Source organism: Schistocerca gregaria, chromosome 8 (assembly GCF_023897955.1).
Source record: "Schistocerca gregaria isolate iqSchGreg1 chromosome 8, iqSchGreg1.2, whole genome shotgun sequence".
NCBI lineage: Eukaryota > Metazoa > Arthropoda > Insecta > Orthoptera > Acrididae > Schistocerca > Schistocerca gregaria.
Genome location: NC_064927.1, coordinates 490,916,943 through 490,941,362, shown reverse-complemented (window position 1 = coordinate 490,941,362; position 24,420 = coordinate 490,916,943). Strand labels below are relative to the sequence as shown.

At 44.3% G+C, this 24,420-nt stretch overlaps 2 protein-coding genes across 21 annotated transcripts in view; one reads left to right on the top strand and one right to left on the bottom strand.

The window, feature by feature from the left end:
• Positions 1-4,006, bottom strand: part of LOC126285259 (uncharacterized) — a 37,544-nt gene extending 33,538 nt beyond the window's left edge. The window contains exon 1 of the mRNA XM_049984552.1: positions 3,929-4,006. Coding sequence (XP_049840509.1) covers positions 3,929-4,006 — 78 coding nt within the window. The remainder of the gene's footprint in view (positions 1-3,928) is intronic.
• LOC126284064 (GTPase-activating protein CdGAPr) overlaps positions 1-24,420 on the top strand; it is a 718,807-nt gene that overhangs the window by 227,956 nt on the left and 466,431 nt on the right. The window lies entirely within an intron of this gene.

The window sequence follows — 24,420 nt, the reverse complement described above, 5'->3', positions numbered from 1 at the left end:
GCATTCGAGATGTGGTTTTGAAAGACAATAGAGAACTTGACATGGGCGGATAAAGTGAAGTACTGCAAAATGTGAAGGAAGGAAGGAAGGAAGTAACCTCCTAAAGCTAGTTACGAAAAGGAAAGCAGATTAGGTGGACTATATACTGCGAGGAAAAGGAATTCTGAAAACAGCTATCGAAGATACAGCGGAAAGACAGAAGAAATAGGAAAGAGAAGGATAAAGATGTCGGATGAAGTGAAGAGAGGAAGATGTGAGACGTTCTGAAAGTCAGACCAGAAAACGACGAGGACGACCACCGCCCACAAGGTAGTCTGAATGCGAGACAATACACCGATCGGAGACGTTTCTGCTGCTTCTGAAATGCGCTCTAGACGCTTTTCCTCGGTAGGATGTTTAAGTGCCCTCTGCGACACAGTTTGATTCTACTTTAGTTTAACGAATCTTCGTCCCTCGCTCTTGATTTTCATCGTGGGCTACTGGAAGAAGTCGCAAGGAGCTAACTACGGTGAGCTTGGCAGAACGGAAGCAACTGTCGCCTTCAGTAAAAAAATCCTGAGCAGCGTAGTATGTATGAGGGCGTGGATTGTCGGGCTGGAGTACTCAGTCGTCGATACACCACTTCTGTGGATGTCTTCTCCTCATGTTCTCCAGCAATCGTCTTAGAAAACTGCGATAGAAAGCTTCATTTCGCCGTCCGGCTGGGAGTGGATGAGTATTTGACAATTCCTGCCCCTCTACCCCTCCCCAACGATCTCTCTCTCTCTCTCTCTCTCTCTCTCTCTCTGTGTGTGTGTGTGTGTGTGTGTGTGTGTGTGTGTGTGTGTGTGTGTGTCGCATTTGAAAGAAGGTCTGGATTGGCTTGAGGCACTTGGCACTTGTTTTATCTGCACACTTCCATGTCTTGTTGCTTTCGCTCGTCTTGAAGCAGTCGTGGAACAAACTTCGCCGCAATCCTTCTCTAGTTCGGTTCTTGTGACAGAATACGTTCACACGCCATAACTTATTCCCAAGCTGTTGCAGAGGTTCTCGATGGGCTGTTTACGATCATGCAGAATCAGATCCCTCACTTTCTGAATATTTTCTGGTGTAATCTGAGTTGACGGCAAACCAAAACGGGATCATCATTAGTCGTAAGTACGTGTCGTACCTAAAGCGTTGTCTCTAGAAGCTTGCTACAACATTTGGTGCCTTCCTGCAGCGGTTCTCCCAAGTGTAAAACAGAGAGGTATGCAGATACCGTGCTCTTCCAAGGCCAGCCGTTAAAACCGCAAACTCAACGTAAATACGACAGTGGAAATATGTTCCCCATCAACCAAACTAACCTAACCAATGAGCTCGCAGCTATATGCCGCAGAGACTCAAGAAGTAAGTACGGGGAGACACGTAACGGTATTTGAATCGTTCTCGTAAAATTCCGAGTTATGGCACCTGCGGATACTCTCTCGTATGTCGGCCACGGCACCGGGAAGAGCATTACGAGACTGTACCGCAGGCGCGAGTCGCCTGGCTGGAAACACCTGCCGCTCTGGTGGGTCGCACCCCCCGGTTTTGCAAAGAGGCTAATCTGGACCGGCGCCACAGCCGGCTTCGCGTCACGCTGCGCCAAACCGATCAGTTGCCGTATCGCGTGTCGCTTCCAGTAAACGGCTGCCACGCGAGCTGACTCACCAGCGGCGTCGCAAGTCACTTCCTGTGTGTGTGTACACTAGTCAAGCTAGCATACTTTGCGTGGGGTCTCTGCAATAGTGCTATTATCAGCTCCCCTTCAGGAGCAAGACTTGCTGAAGTAAGCTGTTGTCAATAAGTACAAATATTAAAATTGTCAAAGGAACCATACACTCAACGGCACTGTTATTTACAACTGGAGTATGTTTGTCGAGGCGTCTTACTAACAGCAATATACCACATTTCCCTTTGCATTGTATAAACTTCTTCCCAGTGGCAACAACTTCTCCTCTGATACTTACGAGACTATTCCCTGCATTTTTTTTCAATAATTAACTGATACTCTACCTATTTTGTTTTACATATTGAACTTCCGTTTCGACGACCTCTTCACAATTGTAAAGAACACTGGCGGATGCAACACATGCAGTAACTTGATCAGTGCCCATACCATGCGAGACGAGAGGATTATCTTCTTGTCATATGGATCCCAGAGAGCAATTATAAGCCAGTGTTGGCGTCCTTTTCGAGCGAAAGAAGCAGACGTGAAGAGTAACAAAGAGGAGAATTTCGAATAGCAGAGTGTACCACGGCCCTTCTTCGCTCTTTTTTAGTAGTGACAGGAACGCCAAATTTGCACCTAATATTTATTTACAGCTCACTTATCACAGTTTAACCATTGAACAAATAAGTTTTTTGGTCTTTCGGCCCTCCACAGTGGATCAAGTCACTTCAGGTTGTGTAGACTGCACTGGTGCGTACTTGGACAATTCTGCGGTGTCGTTCCAGTCACGAGTCGATGTAATGTGTGATGTGTGCCTTGGCGGTTGCCGCTAAGCAGTAAACCGTACGACGACACATTTTTCAGATATTGTGTATATGGCCTGTTTAATGGATGACAGCTATCCTTCCCCGGCGAGAGGATACAATAACATCGGTAGCCCCCCTGTAAGGTATGTTTATGTCGACGTAAAACTAAAGTACTACCGATATTATCGGAAATCGTTGGCTACAAAATTTCCTCTGCGTGACTTAATTTATTAAATGGCTCCCCAACTACCTTAATTGGACAGTTAACGAGTGCACATATTTGCACGTTTTTAGTGGACGGTCATTTTTCTACCGTGCAGCAGTTCCACGTGGTAAAAGTGAGTACCTCATTATTGCAATTATGTCATAAGCTATTATCTGTACAAAAAATGTCATTAGCATTTTCCGTAGAATTCTTGGGGAGGTATTCGGAATTGAGATAATAATTTTTTGTTCAAATTGACAAATAAATTTTAACAATTTAAAATTTCCGTGAATAGTAATGCTGCAGAACTATTAAAATTTTGTACGAAAAAAGTAAAACATGCCTGTCAAGAATTCCGGAAAAAGGTCTGTTTTTCGTAAGTTGGGTGTCAACTTCACCGATCTCATAATATTCTGTAATAACGCGCGACGCTAACATCAGTCCACATAGTTTTGATGCTCAGGCATGCCATAATCGAAGCTTTTCGGTTGCCGATTGGTCGGCTGTCTGAAGATGCGCAGGAAGTTTTGAATAAAAGATACCCGGCCTTGCCGAGAAGATTTTACACGCAAATATTCGCGTGAGATAACTGGGCGTGTCATATTCCATCGGCTTCTGGCATCCTCGGCTGCATCCATCTCGAGAGTCTAGAAAATGACAATTGAAGAAAATAAACAGATGCCACCTGAGGAAAAAGATCAGCTTTTTGGAGCCATCTCTCAGTGCACAATCTGACAGCGACCCTTCTGAAATCAGTAATGACAAGAACGACTAATGTGACTGATTTACACTTAAAAACGTAAAATATCGAATAAAAATTTCGACTTCTAATTCGTTATCAGCGACCTCGCTATATCTTATGTCCGAAGTTTTACTCCAGTCTTCTAAATTTATAATTTTTGATCCCCCAAATTGGATCCGCCTCTCCGAATTTTTTAATTCCGCCTTTGGATTCCTAATCAGCGAACCAAAGGATCTAAGAAAAAAAAGCACAATTTAAGAGCACTGTATATCCATTTAGCTATTGTGTGTCCAGGTTATGAAATGAATCAGCCCACTGTGCGGTCCAGATTGCCACTTGCCTCCCTCCCCCCCTCCCCCACCCCCACCCCCTCAGCCCCCTGTCCCGAAGATTCGTCACTGCATTGGCATTGCAGCGAGCATTTCGGTGCATACATTTAAACATTGAAACGTAAGTATAGGCCTAACAACGTAGAACCATACTTCGCTCTTGAAAACACTCACCATTGTCACGGCGTCCAGCACACATTGGCAGGCTCCTCCAGTGTTGTCGGCATCATCAGTTACTGTCCTCGCTGTCATACATATCCACTGCTATCCTATCTGTTAAAGACCTGTCCACCACAAATGCAAGACGGTCTTCTTGTGCCATAATTCTTTTCGCCTGAAGTAGACCGCGGATAGCATTTTGGCCAGCCTATTTTTTTCCTTCTTTTTCCTTATGATGATGGCAGAAAACTGTCGCTGTCATTAGCACTACACACGTCACTCAGATTTTGCCGAGCGTGGAAATACCACCTGTATATCGGGGAACTTGCCTTGTTTCACCGAATTACCTTACAGTTCAGTCTCGATGTTCCGTAGTAGTCGCCATTTTCTGAGGATCCAAACATTCTAGATTCCTCATGATAGCGTTACGAAGTGGAAAGCGCTGACAGATCTGATCTGTGGCCTCAGTGTAAAAACGTAGATTTATTAATGTGAATATCTTTACGTCACTTTCAGGAAGTTTTAGGTTACACAGTGATGTAACAATTTAAGCGCCTAAATAAGTGGTTACTAACGGCTGAAAGTGCATGGAATTTTTAAAGTCAAATTGGCTTTCTCCCTGCTTAGAAGATATGTTCGTGTTTTAGATAATTCTGCACATACATTTTAAAGTGATGTACATCGGGGTTTTCACTCGGCATTTGCTTATTTAAGTTGTTAAATATTGGTAAAACAAAATTCAGAAATTGTAAGTACAAAGAGTTCCAAAGCTCATTTCGCTCTTGAAGAACTATGTCTGGAGCTGTTAATTTCTCAGTTGCTTGCGCATGTGTGAAATGAAGTTTCAAGGTACTGTAGTGCTGCAGAATATGAGATACTGCTTTGTGCAAAGACATCCGTCGCCTCTGGGAAGGATGCAACAGTTTTTGAGAGCTTGATGAACAAATGAATGGCAGCTAACCCTAAATATAGATAAATGTAAATTAATGCAGATGAATAGGAAAAAGAATCCCGTAATGTTTGAATACTCCATTACTAGTGTAGCGCTTGACAGAGTCACGTCGATTAAATATTTGGGCGTAAGATTGCAGAGCGATATGAAGTGGGACAAGCATGTAATGGCAGTTGTGGGGAAGGCGGATGGTCGTCTTCGGTTCATTGGTAGAATTTTGAGAAGATGTGGTTCATCTGTAGAGGAGACCGCTTATAAAACACTAATACGACCTATTCTTGATTACGGCTCGAGCGTTTGGGATCCCTATCGGATCGGATTGAGGGAGGACATAGAAGCAATTCAGAAGCAGGCTGCTAGATTTGTTACTGGTAGGTTTGATCATCACGCTAGTGTTACGGAAATGCTTCAGGATCTCGTGGGAGTCTCTGGAGGAAAGGAGGCGTTCTTTTCGTGAATCGCTACTGAGGGAATTTAGAGAGGCAGCATTTGAGGCTGATTCCAGTACAATTTTACTGCCGCCAACTTACATTTCGCGGAAAGACCACAAAGATAAGAGAGATTAGGGCTCGTATAGAGGCATATAGGCAGTCATTGTTCCCTCGTTCTGTTTGGGAGTGGAACAAGGAGAGAAGCAGCTAGTTGCGGTACGAGGTACCCTCCGCCACGCACCGTATGGTGGATTGCGGAGTATGTATGTAGATGTAGATGTAGAACGCTTGAAATTCTTTTAACGTATCTGTGCGTTTTGCAGCCACGTGAAAATAGGTGTATGCAATACATCACGCTTCAGGTCTTCCGTAAACCTTGGGAGTTTTGAGCAAGAGTAGGACCCGCAGAGACTAAATGAGTGGCAAATGCATCTCATGCCGTGCAAATCTGGAACGTCCAAAGAGATTTTCTCTCTCCCACATAGCATAATCATTATCTGTGGCAAACCCAATCAAATTTTCTTTGTAGGGGGTATTGTTGGCTGCAGACTAACTAACTATGCTCTATTGGAGTTGTTGTGCTTTTCCATCACGTACAGGCAAAAAATCATAAAAGGCAACAATAATATCGTCCCCTACATCAACACGTATGACTGTACACATGTATTTTGTGACGCTTATGTCTGTGGATTCGTCTACAGTTGAAGAAAACTTATTTTCTCGGTGGCCTAGACACAACCTATGTTTGGTCTAAACGCCAGTAACCCGCTTCACGATGGATGTCGCTTTTGTCGGCCGCCGCCCGCCCCCCCCCCCCCCACCTCCCCCCCTCCCGCATTATCCTTTTTGCAATCTCCGAACCTGGACACATTAATTTAATCAGTTGCAGTAGAAGTTCTGTTACACTGAAAGAAAGATTGTGTTCTGCTACAAACGCGCTAAATCTAACTTCCGCTACTTGTACCTGGAAGTTTAATGTTGAAGAAGCACTTATTAAAGACTAAGTTGGAGTTATCTGCCGTGCAAGTCTATTAGCGTTATTTACGTGTTTTACTTTTTACATGTTTTTCTAGTCTTGTTTCATCGACAGAAGCAGTATTGCTGTCTAAGTGCTTAGCTTTTTTCCAAGGGCGAGGGCCCATGGCCAGTAGTGACCACTGGAAATAAATTTAGCACGACAGAGGGAGTGACTGCGGGGCGCACTGCGCCTCACCGCGACAGTGTTTGCCACAAACTGAGGCTGCTCGAGCTTTCAGTGGCAACACCGACTTGCCTGTCACTCATAACGGTATGGGAGTCCCCTTTCGTCGCTCAACGCGTAGAGGCATTACGCACTAGTTTAATCTTATCGGGTGCTTCTCGTGAGAGGCCAACCGAAAGAAGAAATGTTGATGTGTACAAAATACGGAGATCTTCTTCAAGAGAAGTAGAGGTGGCAACACCCGAAGGGAATTTCTGCCCTGCAGGGTGCTGATGACCTCGCCGCATAGCGCTCCAAAACACCGGTCACATCGTGCTATTGCCCCCTTCTTACGAGGAGGACGACAGCACAGACACAACCACTTCAACACTTCTAGAGCAGACGGATAGGTAGACAGCGCCTCTCCGCGTGTAAGATAATTTACGTGCAAGAGTAGGAAGTACATTTAATTACCCGCCAGGGTAGCCGAGAGCGCTGACGCGCTGCTTCCTGAACCCGGGTAGGCGCGCCGGCCCCGGATCGAATCCACCCGGCGGATTAACGACCAGGGCCAGTGTGCCGGACACCCTGGATATGGATTTTAGGCGGTTTTCCACATCCCGCTCGGTGAATACCGGGCTGGTCCCCATGTTACACGGCTCGCAGACATCTGAACACATTCACACTGTTCTATGGATTACACTAGACGCAGACAGTTGGGGTACACTAATTCCGCCCCGGGGGGTGCGGGGTGGCGGCAGGAAGGGCATCCGGCCATCCCTAACACTGCCAAATCCGATTAACGATGGCTGACCCTGCGGGACAAGGCTCAAGCGATAGATAGATAGGTAGATATATAGATAGAAGTACATATAATTCACAAACATTTTTACAGCAGTTTGGCGTATGAGTAGTTCGACAAGGAAAAAGTGTACAGAAGGCAGCCTGACTCATCCATGGTTCCCCAATTGCCTTTTCACACTGACATTGACGATTCTCTAAAGACTTCAGTATCCAGAATTTCTCTTCTGTTCTTCATCTGACATATCAAAATATTTGCGAATAGAAGTAATCCCGTTGAAAAGAATAATGAAATGGGGCTACTGTGGATGAAATCATTGAAGATGACGAACCTACAATACAGTAAATATTTTGTGACGAGTGAAAACTTGTTCCAACTGCCACTCGATCTCGGATTTCCTGCTTTTCGCGAGTAATCGTCTTATCCCTTAAGACTGTAAATGAAAAGCACAAAAATGTAGGTGTTCTGCTGTGTTAGTTTATTTAATATACCAGTGTTCGGCTTACAAGGGCATCATCAGACTAAAATGAAATATTATGAAAGTAAGGATACATTGCTGTTGGACGACTTTGAAAAGATGTTGTACATGGAGTGTGAGGTGCAAGAACGGAGTAAATGTCATCTTTTGTAGTGCAATTGTAAGGTAACTGGAAAAGTTTGAGCTAAACAGTAAATGGATGTAAACAGAAAATAACCATGAACATTAAGATTAAACATCGAAAAAGCAGTTTCTTTGTTTTTTGTACTTTGTACTCTTACTTCATAAATATACAGTTGTTCTAGCAAGCAGGACGGGGAAATTAACTAACTTCAGGCTTTCTGAGCGCGCCTTCATGCCTGACTCAAATCATTGTCACTGATATTTCCATCTGTGATTCACGACAACTGCTCCCGTAGAATATAATTACGAGTATCTTTCAATAGATCATGCCTCACCATTTTTTCTTAAGAGTTGGAATTTGGCGAGAATTTTAATCAACATGTCTTTTACATGTACGATTTTCCTTGGTTGGTAGCCTCCATCACGTTCTGTGGCCTTATGCGATCCTTATACAACAGCAGGTACTTCCAGCTGGTAGGAGCCTTGTGTTCCTACAGCCGTACTTTGACTGCGTGAATTACGCTCGCGTCAGCTTCGAACCATGTCCCCTTCGAGGACTCAAGCTCGCCAGGTGGGCTGGAGGGTCGGTGAGGCAATGTCTTCCCGGTTCTGAGACTTGTGTTGACGTGCGTTGTCGTGTTGGAGCAAGATCCCATTTGGATTCTTGCCAAACAGGACACATCTGAAATGGTTCTTGAGTGTCTTCACATATGCTTCTGAATTAATGGTTGGCGCTTTTGGCAACACATTCACTAGAATGACACCATCACTATCGGAAGACACTGTCATCAAGGCTTTGCTAACAGAGGGAATTGCCTTGAATTCCTTCTTTTTTGGTGACCGTGGGTAATGCCGCTCCAGTGACTGCCTTTTATGTAGAGCTCAAATTGATGCACCCAGGCGTCATCGCCTGTGACAGAAAGGCCTCTAAATGGGCGTCAAAACATGTCCAACGGTTCAAGTGAAATGATTTTTCTTGTAGGTTTATGGCCTGTTATGAGCATTCGTGAAACGCATCTTGATCACATTTTTAAATACTCAAGAGTCTCAGTCAATGCAGGCCCTCTTCCAAAGCTCACCGGTAGGTATAGAGTTGTGATACGCCAGCCAGCATGAACGGTGGCACCCGTGCGTTTCCCCACGCCGTGAGTAGCGGCTGTGACAGGATGTACCGCACGCGGCCGATCAGGGAGCTCAGTTTGTGCACTTCTTGACGCTTTAACTCACTCTACCCACCACCCAACACTACTCCTGTCAACTACTTCGTTACTATACACCGCATACAAATGTTTATGGTCGTTCATCACGGCTTCTCTTTCCACAACGAAAATTTCAGTTACAGCACGAGTGTCTTGGATAGACACGATTTTGTCAGTTAACTACGGCTCTGTTAACTATCGGAACTGTTCGAAAGGTCGCACTCGCTCCGAAGAAACATTAAACTTGAAGCATTTTAAAAGACATTTTTCTATAAATATTGAAGGCTGTAAAAAAATTAGGGTATTACTTATCGAACGACGCTCGTACATCCGTTGTGACAGACGTAGCTACGGGACTCCTGCGACCCCATTCCATCGTTGGTGCTGTTCCCACATACCCCTTAAAGAATATCGGAGATGTGCTCCAGGAGCTTGTTGATTAAGGCGACAGCTTGCGAAAGCAGAAAATTCGGCCCCGGTTTTAATTTATCGCGACATAATGAAAAATTTTCGTATCTGGTGCCTTTCGTGTATAAGAGAGATCACAGGTTTTGTAGCACGGAACTGCGAGAAGCTTAATTCTTGTTTCTAGGTGCTATACTGAGTGAACTCAAAATGGTTCAAATGGCTCTGAGCACTATGGGACTAAACATCTGAGGTCATCAGTCCCCTAGAACTTAGAACTACTTAAACCTAACTAACCTAAGGACATCCCACACAGCCATGTCCGAGGCAGGATTCGAACCTGCGACCGTAGCAGGAGCGCGTTTCCGGACTGTGAGTGAACTCAAAATGCATGGACAAAATTTCGGAGGTTATTCTGGGACATTCTGTGTTTTTTGGCACAAGGAACCCTCTCCGATGGATCATTACAGATAATGTAATTTTGATTTATTTTCGGTATAGTCCTGGACGAAAAGTCAGGAATAGAAGAGTTTCTTGGACCACGAGCTCACATCCCGAAAGGTTTACAAACAGCTATGTCATCGGATCGTGAAAGCGTTCGTTCTATGATAAGATTCCCCGCTGAAAAATGAGAAACATTTATAAGAGACTGGCCTCTGCTCGTCATGCTACCGTATTCGTTTGTTCGCCCCCAACTCATAACGTCGCTGCGACCTGGACATGAGAAAATCTACATCTACAGGTGTACTCTGCAAATCACACTTAAGTGCCGGCACGTGGTTCATCGAACTACCTTCACAATAATTCTGCGCGGAAAAAAAGATCACCTTTATCTTTCTGTGCGAGCTCTGATTTTTCTTATTTTATTATGATGATCGTTTCTCCCTATGTAGGTCGGCCTCAACAAAATATTTTTGCATTCGAAGAAGAAAGTTGATGACAGAAATTTCATGAGAAGATCCCTCAGCAACGAAAAATTTCTTCGTTTTAATTATGCCCACCCGAAATCCTGTATGAAGTCCGTGACACACTCTCCCCTATTTGTCGATAATACGAAACGTGCTGCTCTTATTTGAACTTTCTCGATCTATTCCGTTAACACTATCTGGTAAGGATCCCATACCGCGCAGAAGCAGTACTCCAAAAGAGGTTGGACAAACGTAGTGAAGGCAGTCTATTTAGTAGATCTCTTGCATCTCCTTTAGTGTTCTGCCAATAAGAGGCAGTCGTTGATTCGCCTTCCGCACAACATTTTCTGTGTGTTCTTCCGAATTTAAGTCGTCCATAATTGTAATTGCTAGGTATTTAGTTGAACTTACGGCCTTTAGATTTGTTGATTTATCGTGTAACCGAAGTTTAGCGGATTTCTTTTAGCAGTCATGTGGATGACCTCTCACTTCATATAGATAAGGAACAGCAAAGGGCCCATAACACTACCTTGCGGAACGCCAGATATCACTTCTGTTTTACTCGATGACTTTCCGTCAGTTACTACGAATAGTAACCCCTCTGACAGGAAATCACGAATCCAGTCACATAACTGAGACGATACTTCTTAAGCACGTAGTTTCACTACAAGTCGTTTGTGCGGTACAGTGTCAAATGCCTTCTGTAAATCTAGAAATGCGGAATCAATTAGAAATCCCTTTTGGATAACACTCAACAGTTTGTGTTAAGACCTAGGTGTGTTTAACAGGAACGATGTTTTCTAAATCCGTATTGTCTGTGAGGCCGTTCTCTTCGAGGTAATTCATACTGTTCGAACACCTATATGTTCCAAAATGCTGCTGCGTATCGACGTTAATGATATGGGCCTATAATTTAATGGATTACTCCTATTGCCTTTATTGAATATTGCACATGTGCATATTTCAGTTGCTGAGAAATGTGTGTGAATCCCTAAGGGAGCAAACTACCGAGGTCATCGGTCCCTAGACTTACACACTACTTTAACTTACGCTAAGAACAACACAACAGCCGTGCCCCAGGGAGGACTCGAACCTCCGGCGGGAGGGACCGCGGAGTCCATGACACGGCGCCTCAAACCGCGCGGCGTTAAATTGCTCCATTACTCCGAGGATATCTACTTCCAAATTACTCATGTTTCCAGATATTCTTCATTCGAATTCTGGAATATTTACTTCGTCTTTTTTGGTGAAGGAATTTCGCAATGCTGTGTTTAGTAACTCTGGAGTGGCAACATTGTCATCGATAGTATTTCCGTTGCTGTCGTGCAGAGAAGACTCTGATTGTCTCTTGCCACTAGCATACTGTAAATAGGATGAGAATCTCTGTGTATTTTCTGCCAGGTTTCAGGATAGAGTCTCGGGGATTTTGCGTTCGTTTAAATTTGGCGTGGTTTTTGTTGTTTCTGCAACAGTGTTCTTACCATGGGTGATCAGCTCCTGGGTTTGTTAATTTGTTTGGTATAAATCCCTCAATTACTGTCGATACTCTTTCTTTGATTTCGAAGCACACGTGGTTTGCACTTAGGTTGTTAATTAGGGAGGAGTGGAGATTATCCCCCCAGGAAGATATCGAGCTAATTTTTGTCTGCTTTTTTGAATATATGTATTTTTCGTTTATTTCTGGGGGATTTGGGTGTTACGGTATTCATTCTTGGTACGACAACCATGTGTTGACATATCTCTGTATCCGTTTTGATGCTTGTTATTAACTCAACACTATTTGTCGCTAAGAGGTGAAGTGTGTTCTCGCAACCGTTTACTATTCGATTGGGTTGGTAATAATTTTCTGAGCATGCGTTTAGCACAGTTACGACCAATCAGGCCATCCGAGCCACAGCTGCTGCGTATTTCTACTCCTACTGTGTCCTTAGTTTGGCACCCGGACTGTCCAGCTTGTCTTACGGCGTGCGTCCCTGGTACTTGAGATACCATCGGACACCCGTTGTTGGAACTCCGCCCCGCTGTTAGGGGTAGACTCGTGTTGCTGTGGCTCTTTGCCTTGCGGGAGGGGGAGGGAGAATGTGTCTCAGACTTTACTTGGCTGCACCAAGTACATTATTTCGCTGTGCAACAGTCGTAAGAAATCAGACGAAATGCAATTACTCAGTAGCGAGCCACAGGAGACCACGGGTCCCATACACCAAAATACTCGGAAAATATGCCTGAACAACCTACGAATTTTTGTCAGTGGAGTTGGGGTTTACCCTGTATGTGATGTCCAAAGCGAGTGGTTAGCCCCCATAGAGGCAGAGGCGGCGACGGGAACGCCAGCCTGACCACACGTTACGGCAGCCAGCCAGTTCGAATCTTGACTGGAAGAAATTTTCATCACCAATAATTTTCCTGAAGGGAAGGAGGAGCGATAATCACTAAATGTTGCGCCAGTGTCCTAAGATGAATAACGAACTTCTCCGCAGTGTTACACTAAGTAAATGCATGAGCCATCAGCGCAGTATCGCAAACACTAACATAAATAGAAAAATAGCGGCAGTCTTTCAATGAGACGTTGGTGTAAAGTCCAGGTGTGGGTCCGAGCCAACGCCCTCTTTTTTATGCAAAAAGAAGTGCTGGTATGTCATAAAATTGCCGCAATAATATTAGCTCTAATTATTCCTAACGGTGTACGTTAAAAAGGCACATTCTTCGTCGTTGTTACCATTGGTAGTTCTTCCTCCTGGAGGCTATCAAGTTTGCGTTACACACTGTTAAAATCTCGCGTGTTTTACTTTGGCTACCTGCACAGAGCGGTTGAAAATGGATGTGGCAGCGGAATGTTATCTGGAGCCATAATTGGGCTATTTTTTGTGGGATTTAAAGGACGCGACCTCGTGGCGATAAAGGACATTTCATTTTATCTCAGTGGCTTTAGGAAAGGAGGGCGAGGGGAGGAATCCGAATAAGAAAATTTTCCTTATGAAGCCAATTAACATCTGGCAGGATTTTAATAAGAATGCCCATAGCACGAACGTAGACTGAGATTTTTAGAAGAATTATCACAACAAACGTATTTTGTCGTTCCCTGCGATTTATTAAAAATGAGGACCGTTAACAGAATTGTCGGAAACGTCCATAGTCTCTCCGCCGGTATGACTCCTTTTCTTACTGCGATATTTACTGTTGAATGGTGAAAACAGGGAAAAGGCCTTTACGCTCGTCAAGTGTCTGTAGAAGTCTTCTCCTTTACGATTGCATCATAAAAATAAGAAAAGAGAGTAATATTATCACTTGATGGCGTCAGTACAAACTGTCGCAGTTTTATGTTATCTGTTTCGTATTAGTGAAATATTTTTCCCATGTTTGTGTTAGAGTAAAAATGTTGGCTCTGAACTGCAAGTAATTCTTCAACCACACGTTTTGAGGCTAAACATTTGCCTAAGACTTCTGACTTCTTTTTGGATGCCATTGCGTAGCGTTACCAAATAAAATTCAGCATGTGTGAAGCATTATTCGTAGGGAAAAATAAGGGATTGATCAATGCTTCCTCAAAAATAAATAGTCGCTCTCTTGACGCCTATCTGACAATTATTCACAGAAATGCAGTACAGGGCTAGGACATGAAGGAAGCCACTGTAAGCTTGGCTGACAAGTTGCTTTCTCCAGTATAATTATTTACATTTGACGCTGCACGATACCAGAAAACTTTCACATCAGCTGACTCTGGCCGCGGAAGCCTACGCTATTATATCATCCAACAAGTCTAAACATTTATAAGAGAACTTTATATGGAACAAATTTAGTTCAATACTAAAGAATGTTTAATATTTGCAAATTTCAAAAATATGGTAGTGTATATTGTGTTAGAAGTTGCTCTGAACTAGCCATGTGTTTGACATTAAAATCAGATTTGTTTCCCTCTGTTGCAGGTAAACACCACACTATTTGCTGCTGACTGCTATGATAGAGGGCGGTAAGTTCCAAGCTATACGAGGTACATTCCAGTTCTAAGGCCTCCGATTTTTTTCTCCCGACTCGAAAGAGATAGGAACATGCGCATTGTTTTAAAATGATCCGCGTTCATTGTAAAATACGTCCCATAGATGGCAGCACCGTACGGCAGATGAAATTTTACCGTCAGCGGCGAGAATGAGAACTGTTTTAAATACTTAAAATGGCGACGTTTTCCTTACTTGAACAGCGTGCAGTCATTCGTTTTCTGAATTTGCGTGATGTGAAACCAATCGAAATACATCGACAGTTGAAGGATACATGTGGTGATGGAGTTACGGATGTGTCGAAAGTGCGTTCGTGGGTGCGACAGTTTAATGAAGGCAGAACATCGTGTGACAACAAACCAAAACAACCTCTTGCTCGCACAAGCCGGTCTGACGACATCGAGAAAGTGGAGAGAATTGTTTTGGGGGATCGCCGAATGACTGTTGAACAGATCGCCTCCAGAGTTGGCGTTTCTGTGGGTTCTGTGTACACATTCCAGCATGACGACCTGAAAATGCGAAAAGTGTCATCCAGGTGGGTGCCACGAATGCTGACGGACGACCACCGTGTGGCATGTTGCCAAGCAATGTTGACGCGCAACGACAACATGAATGGGACTTTCTTTTCGTCGGTTGTGACAATGAATGAGACGTGGATGCCATTTTTCAATCCAGAAACAAAGCGCCAGTCAGCTCAATAGAAGCACACAGATTCACTGCCACCAAAAAAATTTCGGGTAACCGCCAGTGCTGAAAAAATGATGGTATCCATGTTCTGGGACAGCGAGGGCGTAATCCTTACCCATTGCGTTCCCAAGGGCACTACGGTAACAGGTGCATCCTACGAAAATGTTTTGAAGAACAAATTCCTTCCTGCACTGCAACAAAAACGTCCGGGAAGGGCTGCGCGTGTGCTGTTTCACCAAGACAACGCACCCGCACATCGAGCTAACGTTACGCAACAGTTTCTTCGTGATAACAACTTTGAAGTGATTCCTCATGCTCCCTACTCACCTGACCTGGCTCCTAGTGACTTTTGGCTTTTTCCAACAATGAAAGACACTCTCCGTGGCCGCACATTCACCAGCCGTGCTGCTATTGCCTCAGCAATTTTCCAGTGGTCAAAACAGACTCCAAAAGAAGCCTTCGACGCTGCCATGGAATCATGACGTCAGCGTTGTGAAAAATGTGTACGTCTGCAGGGCGATTACGTCGAGAAGTAACGCCAGTTTCATCGATTTCGGGTGAGTAGTTAATTAGAAAAAATAATCGGAGGCCTTAGAACTTGAATGCACAACGTATTACTAAACGGCTAACGTGGTTCGTGGCACACGAGTCCAGTTGCAGGTTGCCTATGATAACGGCTTCCAGGAGCAACGAAAATTTGATTTTCAGTATTTCATATAATTTCTAACCGAATCTTAAATTTAAAATGCTGTCGTAATTTACTTATTGAGAGGTATAATCTTGCGTGAAAGGTTTAACAGAGTAAAACAAATATTGTAGTTACAAACTGTGATTATATCTAGGGGCAGCGTAACTCAGGGCGCGCTTTAGACTGGCTATATTCATCCAGTATTTTGCAACTTCTAACAAACTTTACAGATAATTTCAAACCTTTCCGAAACTTATTCTTGCTGCCCCTCCCCCCCCCCCCCCCCCCACAAAAAGATAAAAAAGTTTAATGTTTACTATATTTTCGCTGTTCATATAGTAAAACTGCCAGACGAGGCATAACGTTTTAATTTATTATTTCTTTTCTGCTAATTCGCCAACGGCCTTGGCACAGTGGTAACACTGGTTTCCGTCAGATCACCGAAGTTAAGCGCTGTCGGGCTGGGCTTGCACTTGGATTGGTGACCATCCGGTATGCCGAGCGCTGTTGGCAAGCCCTTGTGAGGCAAACTAAGGAGCTACTTGATTGAGAAGTAGCGGCTGCGGTCTCGTAAACTGACATACGGCCCCTCCATAACCGCATCCTGTGACGCATGTGGGCTGTGAGGATTACACGGTGGCCGGTCGGTACCGTTGGGCCCTCTAAGGCCTGTTCGGGCGGAATTTAGTTTTAGTTTTTACTGCTAACTCGATTCACAACACATATTGTAGACATTATCCGTAAATAGTACTGAATGTACTTGCAAAATATCATTCTACGAGACATGGGTCAAGAGATACGACGCCATAAACATTGGGATGACTGGGAAAGTAGCTTTTGCTTATAACGGAGCGCAAATTATCCCCACAATACTCACCCATTGTTTGGTAATGAAAGCATTTAGCGACTTCCAACGCTCTTTAGGCATAATTTCATACCTTTTCTCGTATTCATGATTAACTCAAAATATTTAACACATTACGCCATTTGTAAAGTAGTAAGGAGTTTGAAGCTGTTTTGTATACGGCAGCTCGAACCTTGAAGAAGGGTGGGTGGAGTGATTGTATGATAACAGCCGCCATAATCCACGTCTTTCCAGATTTTGTTGCTACGAGAAACAAATGTTTCAGACAGAGCTCCCGTTTGCGGCCTGTACTATGTCCTAGACTGTTTTCCTGCCAAAGACCTTTCCTATGAGAGAACTACCTGAGAAGTATCTTTTCCGACTCCCTCACTGGCGTGGGTCGTATGGAGCTATCAAGGAACTCGGTACATTCATCTGCGTCGCCACGGTACCCACATTTGTCACAGAAGATTGTGAAAGTAAATGTTAATGCTGATCTCTTGCATCCTCGCAGGGCTGATGCGTCCCCCATCCCCCAAATCCACCCACTGACACCGTTCGGGACGTTACGTCCTCGACATACCACAAACTGGTGTTTACTTCGAAGGGCAGTTGATGAATTTCACGTGTCTTGCGCCCAAGTTCAAAGAATACGAACCCTACCGAACGTACATGAGGAGACGTCCGCCACGTAACAGCTCATTAACCGTTTATTCGTAATGTATCGGAATTTTTGGAAACATGGCGTCATCTACTTGGGGCAGCGTACCAAGGGTTATGTGGAATCAATGAAACAACGAATTGTAGCTGTTTTGCGTGTCCATTGTGGCCCAGTATTATGATAGATGGATGTTACTATCAGACAGAAAGAGACGAAGAAAGGAGAAATTTACTACGGGAGAGATGCATAACTAAGAACCGAGCTGTGTTGTAAACAACGTATCTGGTGAGATTGTAAATGAGTCTTTTAGTAGTGTCGATACGAACTCCGTCGGCTGTAACAGCGTTCATAGCCTTAGTCACAGACTTCGCTAAGTAAGCATTTCGGTTCGCATTCTGCAGTCAAGTTGTTGTTGCACTTGTAGCGTCTTGAAGACAGTTTCCGTTGAGTTTCGTGTAAAATGATGATAAACAGCACCCAATCCCAAAAACAAAATCTGTTGCACCGATGAACAGTGAGTGGTACGTGTACGGTGCTTCTTTTGCTACAGAAGTGTAAACGAAGAGCAAGGTGAACCACCCCACCCCCCTTCCCCCTCCAAAAAAAAATTGACTATCTCATCAGCTGTAACATTAAAATTATGCTTTGCGGGAGGTAGTGTAAAAAATTTGTTCAGCGATTTTATTCTTTCAAAGGAGAAAAAGACGATTTCGATTCGATAGGACTGATTGGAAGACGGTGCTACGTCTGACTTGTGAAACACTGGCTGACGCAAAGGAAACATAAATAAGACGGGCCCCACTTACCCCGGATACGCCGGAGAGAAAGATGCGCTCAAAATATAACAGCACCGTTGTGACTGGATCGGTGAGAAAACATGGAGATAAATTTAATAAGGGGGACGATAAATGAAAGAAAAAGAACGAAATGTAAAACGGACATTTTTAAGTACTCTTTTTATCCGATAGAAGAATATCGTGAAAATGAAGCGGGAAACTACTCCTTGTTTTATTCACTGCAAACATCATCGGACACAGTGATTAAACATCAACAGTCTAGAATATGAAAAATTTCGCCCGTGAGTAGAAAATTGTTTGTGTTAAATACTGAACGTTTGAGCTACAAATTTTGAGCACAACGGCTATGAAAGCTATCGTTTTGTCAAATGAAAGCTATCAAGCAGGAACGTAGATAGAATTTTTGTCGCTACGGATTTTCAGAGAGAGATAAAGTCGCTTTCGTTCTTTCGTTTTTGGTTTAGCATTCTACATTGTTGACTTATTTAATAAATTCTTGCATTCGTTACTATCCAGGACCGTTCTCTTCATACCGACATCGCCTTCATTCTTTCATCATTGTTATCTGTAGTCCTGCCTTTATATTCCAATATTTCGTCTTCTTTATTTCCACTCTGTTATGCCGCCCGTTGGGCAATTAATCTATTCTGTGTGCTTTAGATTTTCCTAGTGACTGATTCTCATCTACTCCTTCCAAATGTGTCAATTTCCAATGGATAGCAGCGTTCACGTACCCATCTAGCAGTACAGTTTCCAGCATGGTGGGTCAATGAATACATGTCTAGCAACAAAAACCGAATTCCGGAATTTCTTCCCTACTGGTACTAAGAGGTTTTCTGTGGCAGTCATCTTTTATGTATGCAAAAAATGTTTCGACGTGATACAGACCACACTTTAAATTCTAGGACTTCGAGTAACAGTTGAAAGAAGTTTTTTTTTATTATGGAGAATCGTAAATGTGTGCCTCTCTTGTACTACTTCGCCTGGTTGCTCTATGATGTTCAACCAAATCCTCAATATGATGTTGGTTTAACATATTCTTCGTGCTACCTGTAGCACCTGTGCAAAGATGTTCAACAAAACTGATCCACTTTCTCTGAACGTCGACAGAAATGTTTGAAGACAAACTGCTGAGGGTATTATAGAAGCTCTGTGTACAACGTAAAAATTTCAACGAATAAGACAATTCCTTTCCTAGGAAAAGAACAAGTGAGATCAAAAATCGGTGTTATTTTCTTCTTTATGTGCAACATTGGAAACATGCTCAGTTACAATATTTGTAATTCTACATTTATTGTGTTGTTTGGTATGATGATGATGATGATGATGATGATGATGATGATGATGATGATAGAGCTGCCGGTACGTTGCCAATTCCTCGTGAATAGCACTAACGGGGCATCACTTCATGAGACGCTGCAGTGACGTTTGGTATTTAAACGAGGACATTGGTGATCAGAAACTTCACGCTACCAGCTCTCCTCCCCTTGCCGTATAAATACTGACAGTGAAAATTTTTTCTACAACCAGTATTCGAACCGGCGTACTCCTGGGTCGAACACTACTGCTCGAGAGGCGGGTCACCCAGATACAATGGACAGCCTACCTATAGGGGATAATTCTAACCTTACGAGAAGGCCCAGTGAGTAAGGCATGGAGTGATGTTCAGGAAGCAGTAGGCTTAAAGTCTCCGTGCGCCCATCCAGGTTTAATTTTATCGTGTTTTTCACATCATTTAAAGCAAATGCCTGGATGGCTGCTTTAAAAAGGACATACATGGTTTCATTCCCAATTCTTCGCCAGACCGAGCTTGCACCCTGTCTTTATGACCTCTTCGTTACAGATAGGTTAAATTCAATGTTACTTCCGTCTTTTCAGTAAAACGAATCCAGTGCCTTACTCAGTGCGATACGTTCGCAAGAGGTGGAGGCAATAGAATTAGATACAATTTCTTCCCTGCGGCTGGACGCCTGAAGCGTTACGGTGAGTGGGTTTGGGTTATGATACTCCACTGCCACTCGGTGGATGAGTGACAATTTTCATCTTTCATATATTACTGCTGTCGCCGATGTTGAAAGTAATTTCTGTACTATTGGTGCTGTGCAGTGCCACTAGACCGTGCCATGTGACTTCTCCATTTGCAGTGAGGCGGGTGCTGAAAGAACTCCGATCTGTTCAAGCTACTAAATCACAGTCACTTTTGCGACAGCTCTTCGATATTGCAGTGTAAATGCCTTTACAGTTGTAGGTGAACATATTTCTCGAGATGAAATGATCGTATCGCAGTTCGGCCTAGTTGCAAGTCTTTTTAGTTGACGCAACAGTGGACGACTTGCGTGTCGATGATGATGATAAAACGACAGTGAGGACAACAAAACGGCCACCTCGCAATCGGAGAAAATCTCCGACCCGGCCGGGAGTACAACTCGCGCCCAGAGCACGGCAGTCAGACACGCTGACCCCTCAGCTGAGGGGGGGGGGGGGGGGGTGTCACGTCTGATAGTAAGCACGTCAGACTCGATCAGAACGCGTATCGCAGAAGTGCTTTGACGTTTCAGAACAGAAGGACAGTTCTCATTTATTCGGGCTTTTGCATTCTTGCCAGAGTCCTTCTCTCCATAACTTGCAAGCACCGCCAAGCCGCGACGCGGAAGCATAATCGGGCCTCCACAACTGGTGAAGAGACGCATTCACCGTCGCACCTTCTCAGTATGCGGATAACTTCCTTTTGCAGCCGTCTATACATACATCAGACCAGGGCGCACACAGTGGGATGTTCCACACTTAAAAACTGTTTAAAGTAAGCTTTCAGTTCCACGAACATCTGTAACATTTATCACATTCTTTAGCACGTTAAATGTGATTGTTGGTAGCTTACGTCATGAGTATTCCACTCTAACGCGATAGTAATAATAGTAATGATATTTTAAAAATAATATAGTTTCGTGACCGAAACAGAGTCGAAACCTTCCCTCTTTGCTCCTCAGGAAACTTCATTTTATCCTTGGTGAGGGGAGGGGGGGGGGGAGAAGAGAAAGGGGGGTAATTATCCCTCACTTGGTGACCACTGATCTGCGAGTATACGAACCTGGAACTTACGTAATGAACTGTTACGTAACGCTAGTACACGAATAGACCCGACATTAGTTGATTAATAAATCTGCAGACGATCATCGGAATCTATTTCAATCGTCAAATATCTAGAAATGTTCTTTCGGAGCGATTTAACATGGAACGGCCGCCAAAACTAGTTATGAGAAGCCCGATGCCAAAGGCTCTTTGGGAGCATTATAAATCATTCACGAAGAACATCTCTTATACGAGGTGTCGTGGGATGGTGGTATGCACATATGGAAATGGCGGTAGTGTAACGTACACAAGGTATAAGAGGTCAGTGTATTGGTGGAGCTGTCATCTCTACTCAAGTGATGCATGTGAAAAGGTTTCCCACGTGATTAAGGCCGCACGACGGGAACGAACAGACTTCGAGCGCGGAGTGGCAGTTCGTAGCAGAGACATGGGGCATTTCAATTCGGAAATCTTAGGGAATTTAGTATTCAGAGATCCACAGGGTCACGAGTGTGTAGAGAACACCAAATCTAAGGCGTTGCTTCCCACCATTGACAACGCACTGGCCGACGGCCTTCAGTTAACATGACGCAGCAGTTAGCACACTGGACACGCATTCGGGAGGACGACGATTCAAACCCGCGTCCGACCATCCTGATTTAGGTTAGCCATGATATCGCTAAATGGCTTCACGCAAATACCGCGATGGTTTCTTTCAAAGGGCAGGGCCGACTTCCTTCCCCATCCTTTCCGTAATCCGATGGGACCGATGACCTCGCTCTTTGGCCCCTCTCCCCAAATCAACCAACCAATATTCTCTTAACGACCGAGAGCAGCGGTGTTCGTATAGAATTGTCGGCGCTAACAAACAGCTCTGCATGAAATAACCGCAGAAATCAATGTGGCAGGTACTTCGAACGTATCCGCTAGGGCAGTGCGGCGAAATTTGGCGTTAATGGGCTGTGGCGGCAGACGACAGACGCGAGTGCCCTTGCTAACAGCAGGACATCGCCTGCAGCAGCTCTCGTGGACTCGTAACCATATCGGTTGAACCGCATACGACTGGGAAACCGTGGCCCGGTCAGATGAGTCCCGATGTAGTTGGTAAGAGCTGATGGTAGGGCTCGAGTGTGGCGCAGATACTCCACCAAGCCACGGATCCACGTTGTCGGCAAGACACTGTGCAAGCTGGTGGCGGTGGCTCCATAATGGTGTGGGCTGTGTTTACGTGGAATGGAGTGGATCACTGACTCGAAATACTTACGATCGGCTACTTGGAGACCGTTTGCAGCCATTCATGGACTTCACGTTCCCGAATGACGTTGGAATTTTTATAGATGACAATGCGCCACGTCACCGCCCCACAATTGTTCGCGGTTGGTTGGAAGAACATACTGGACAATTCGAGCGAAAGATTTGGCCACTTGGCCATCCAGAATACCCTACTTAAATCGCATCGAACATTTATGGGATGTAATCGAGAGGTCGGATCTTTTAAATCGCATCGAACATTTATGGGATGTAATCGAGAGGTCGGATCGTGCACAGAATCCTGCACTGGTCTCACTTCCCCAGTTATGGACGGCTGTAGAGGCAGCATGGCTCAGTATTTCTGCAGAGGTGCTCCAACGATTTGTCGAGTCCATCTGCAATAAGCCGGTGAAAAGGAGGTTCCAAACGGTATTAGGAGGTATCCCGTGACTTTTGTTACCCTTGTGTAAATCTCTAATCTGACCGATTCATGAGTATCGGTCTTAACTAAAGACACGTATCAGGTTAGGTAAAGGAGAAAGAAAAAAAAATCAAAGAAGAAAAGCGAGTTTGTAACAGTGCAAAGGTATCGCAGGAATTCACGTCCAATTCCAGTACCAGCACGATCATTGGTTGGTGGTTTGTTTGAAGGGGGGGGGGGGGGGGGACCAAACTGCTTGCTCATTGTTCCCGCGAAGACATATCCCTTACACGCATTTCACGAATTGTCGTGTGTTGTGTACATAGTTCCGGGTATTCAGCGCGTGCACAACTTTCCCACTAGAGCTCGCCCTGCTAAGCACAACATCGCAGGCGCAGCGCTCGTCCGTCTCCGCACCACGAGATGGCGCTGCCTAAGAGACGGACCAAACTGCTTCCGCCAATGCGCGTATTAATATGTAATGCAGCCAATGAGATTGCTGCTAATGTAGAACCTTTTCTCCTCGCAGATCACACTCGCGCAGTGATACCTGAACGCGCGAGGTATTATAACGAGTGTACAGACCTCAGATTACTGAGTCTGCATCTGTCTTTACCAGTCTACATTAGTCTGTACCAGTCTATAGTCAAGTTGCAGTCTGCCCCTAATATGATTACCGTATTCCTGTACATAGCCATGAAGATAAATGAATAGACACTTTGTCAAGTATCAGAGATATGTGAGAATAAGATTAACGTACCAAGACCAAAGGAACTTCAGATTGTCAATTGTAAACACCACCCAGAATCAAGTTATGTAATGTCTATGCTTTTTATTATTTTAATAAATGTGTATGAAAATTAATCAAGTTCTGTTTAAAGTTGGTCACCGTCAGTCTCCTACTCAAAGCGTGCAAGTGGCATTTCTATTGTCTGACCTAACGGCAGAAGATAAACACGCCACGATAAGACCACGAGACATATTGCTGACACTCGCATACTTCGCTAGAGCGACAAGTCAAATAATCTGATGGTGTGTGTACCGAAGGTCTTACAGTAGGCACACCACATCGTGACTGAAATTACAGTTATTTGTTTAGCTATTTATGTTCCTGTGTAAGCATAATGTTCCGGAGGTGTGGGTTCTCTCTTTGTGCAGCTACTTAAAACTACTTTGCTTTCAGTTTTTACGTCTGTCGTGTGGAGGAACACTCAAAAGGCAAACATGAAGTCCCACGAGTACAAAAGCAAGCAAGAAGGATGGAGTAGTCACAACAGCATAAGGTCAATGAAAGAACACGTCGAGAATGGATTAACAACATCCAGTTAAAATTTCTTCCCACGTATGCTTGATGGTGACGTTCCATTCAGTGTAAGTCCGTGAGAATACCGCCATTTGAAATGATACATTTTTACGATCCATATCGAGACGTCCTGACAGAAATGCACCTCCGGAGCAGCTACGGGTAGCGAGATCTCTAAATCCAGCCAGGTCTCAGGCCGGAAACTTGGCCAGGTCCGCATTTGCTGGCGGCAGCGAGGCTGTAGGGCGGAAGGCGCTAGGCGCCGCGGAACGGCGGCAATAAAATTTCTCCCGCGCAGATATACGAGGCGCTTTCT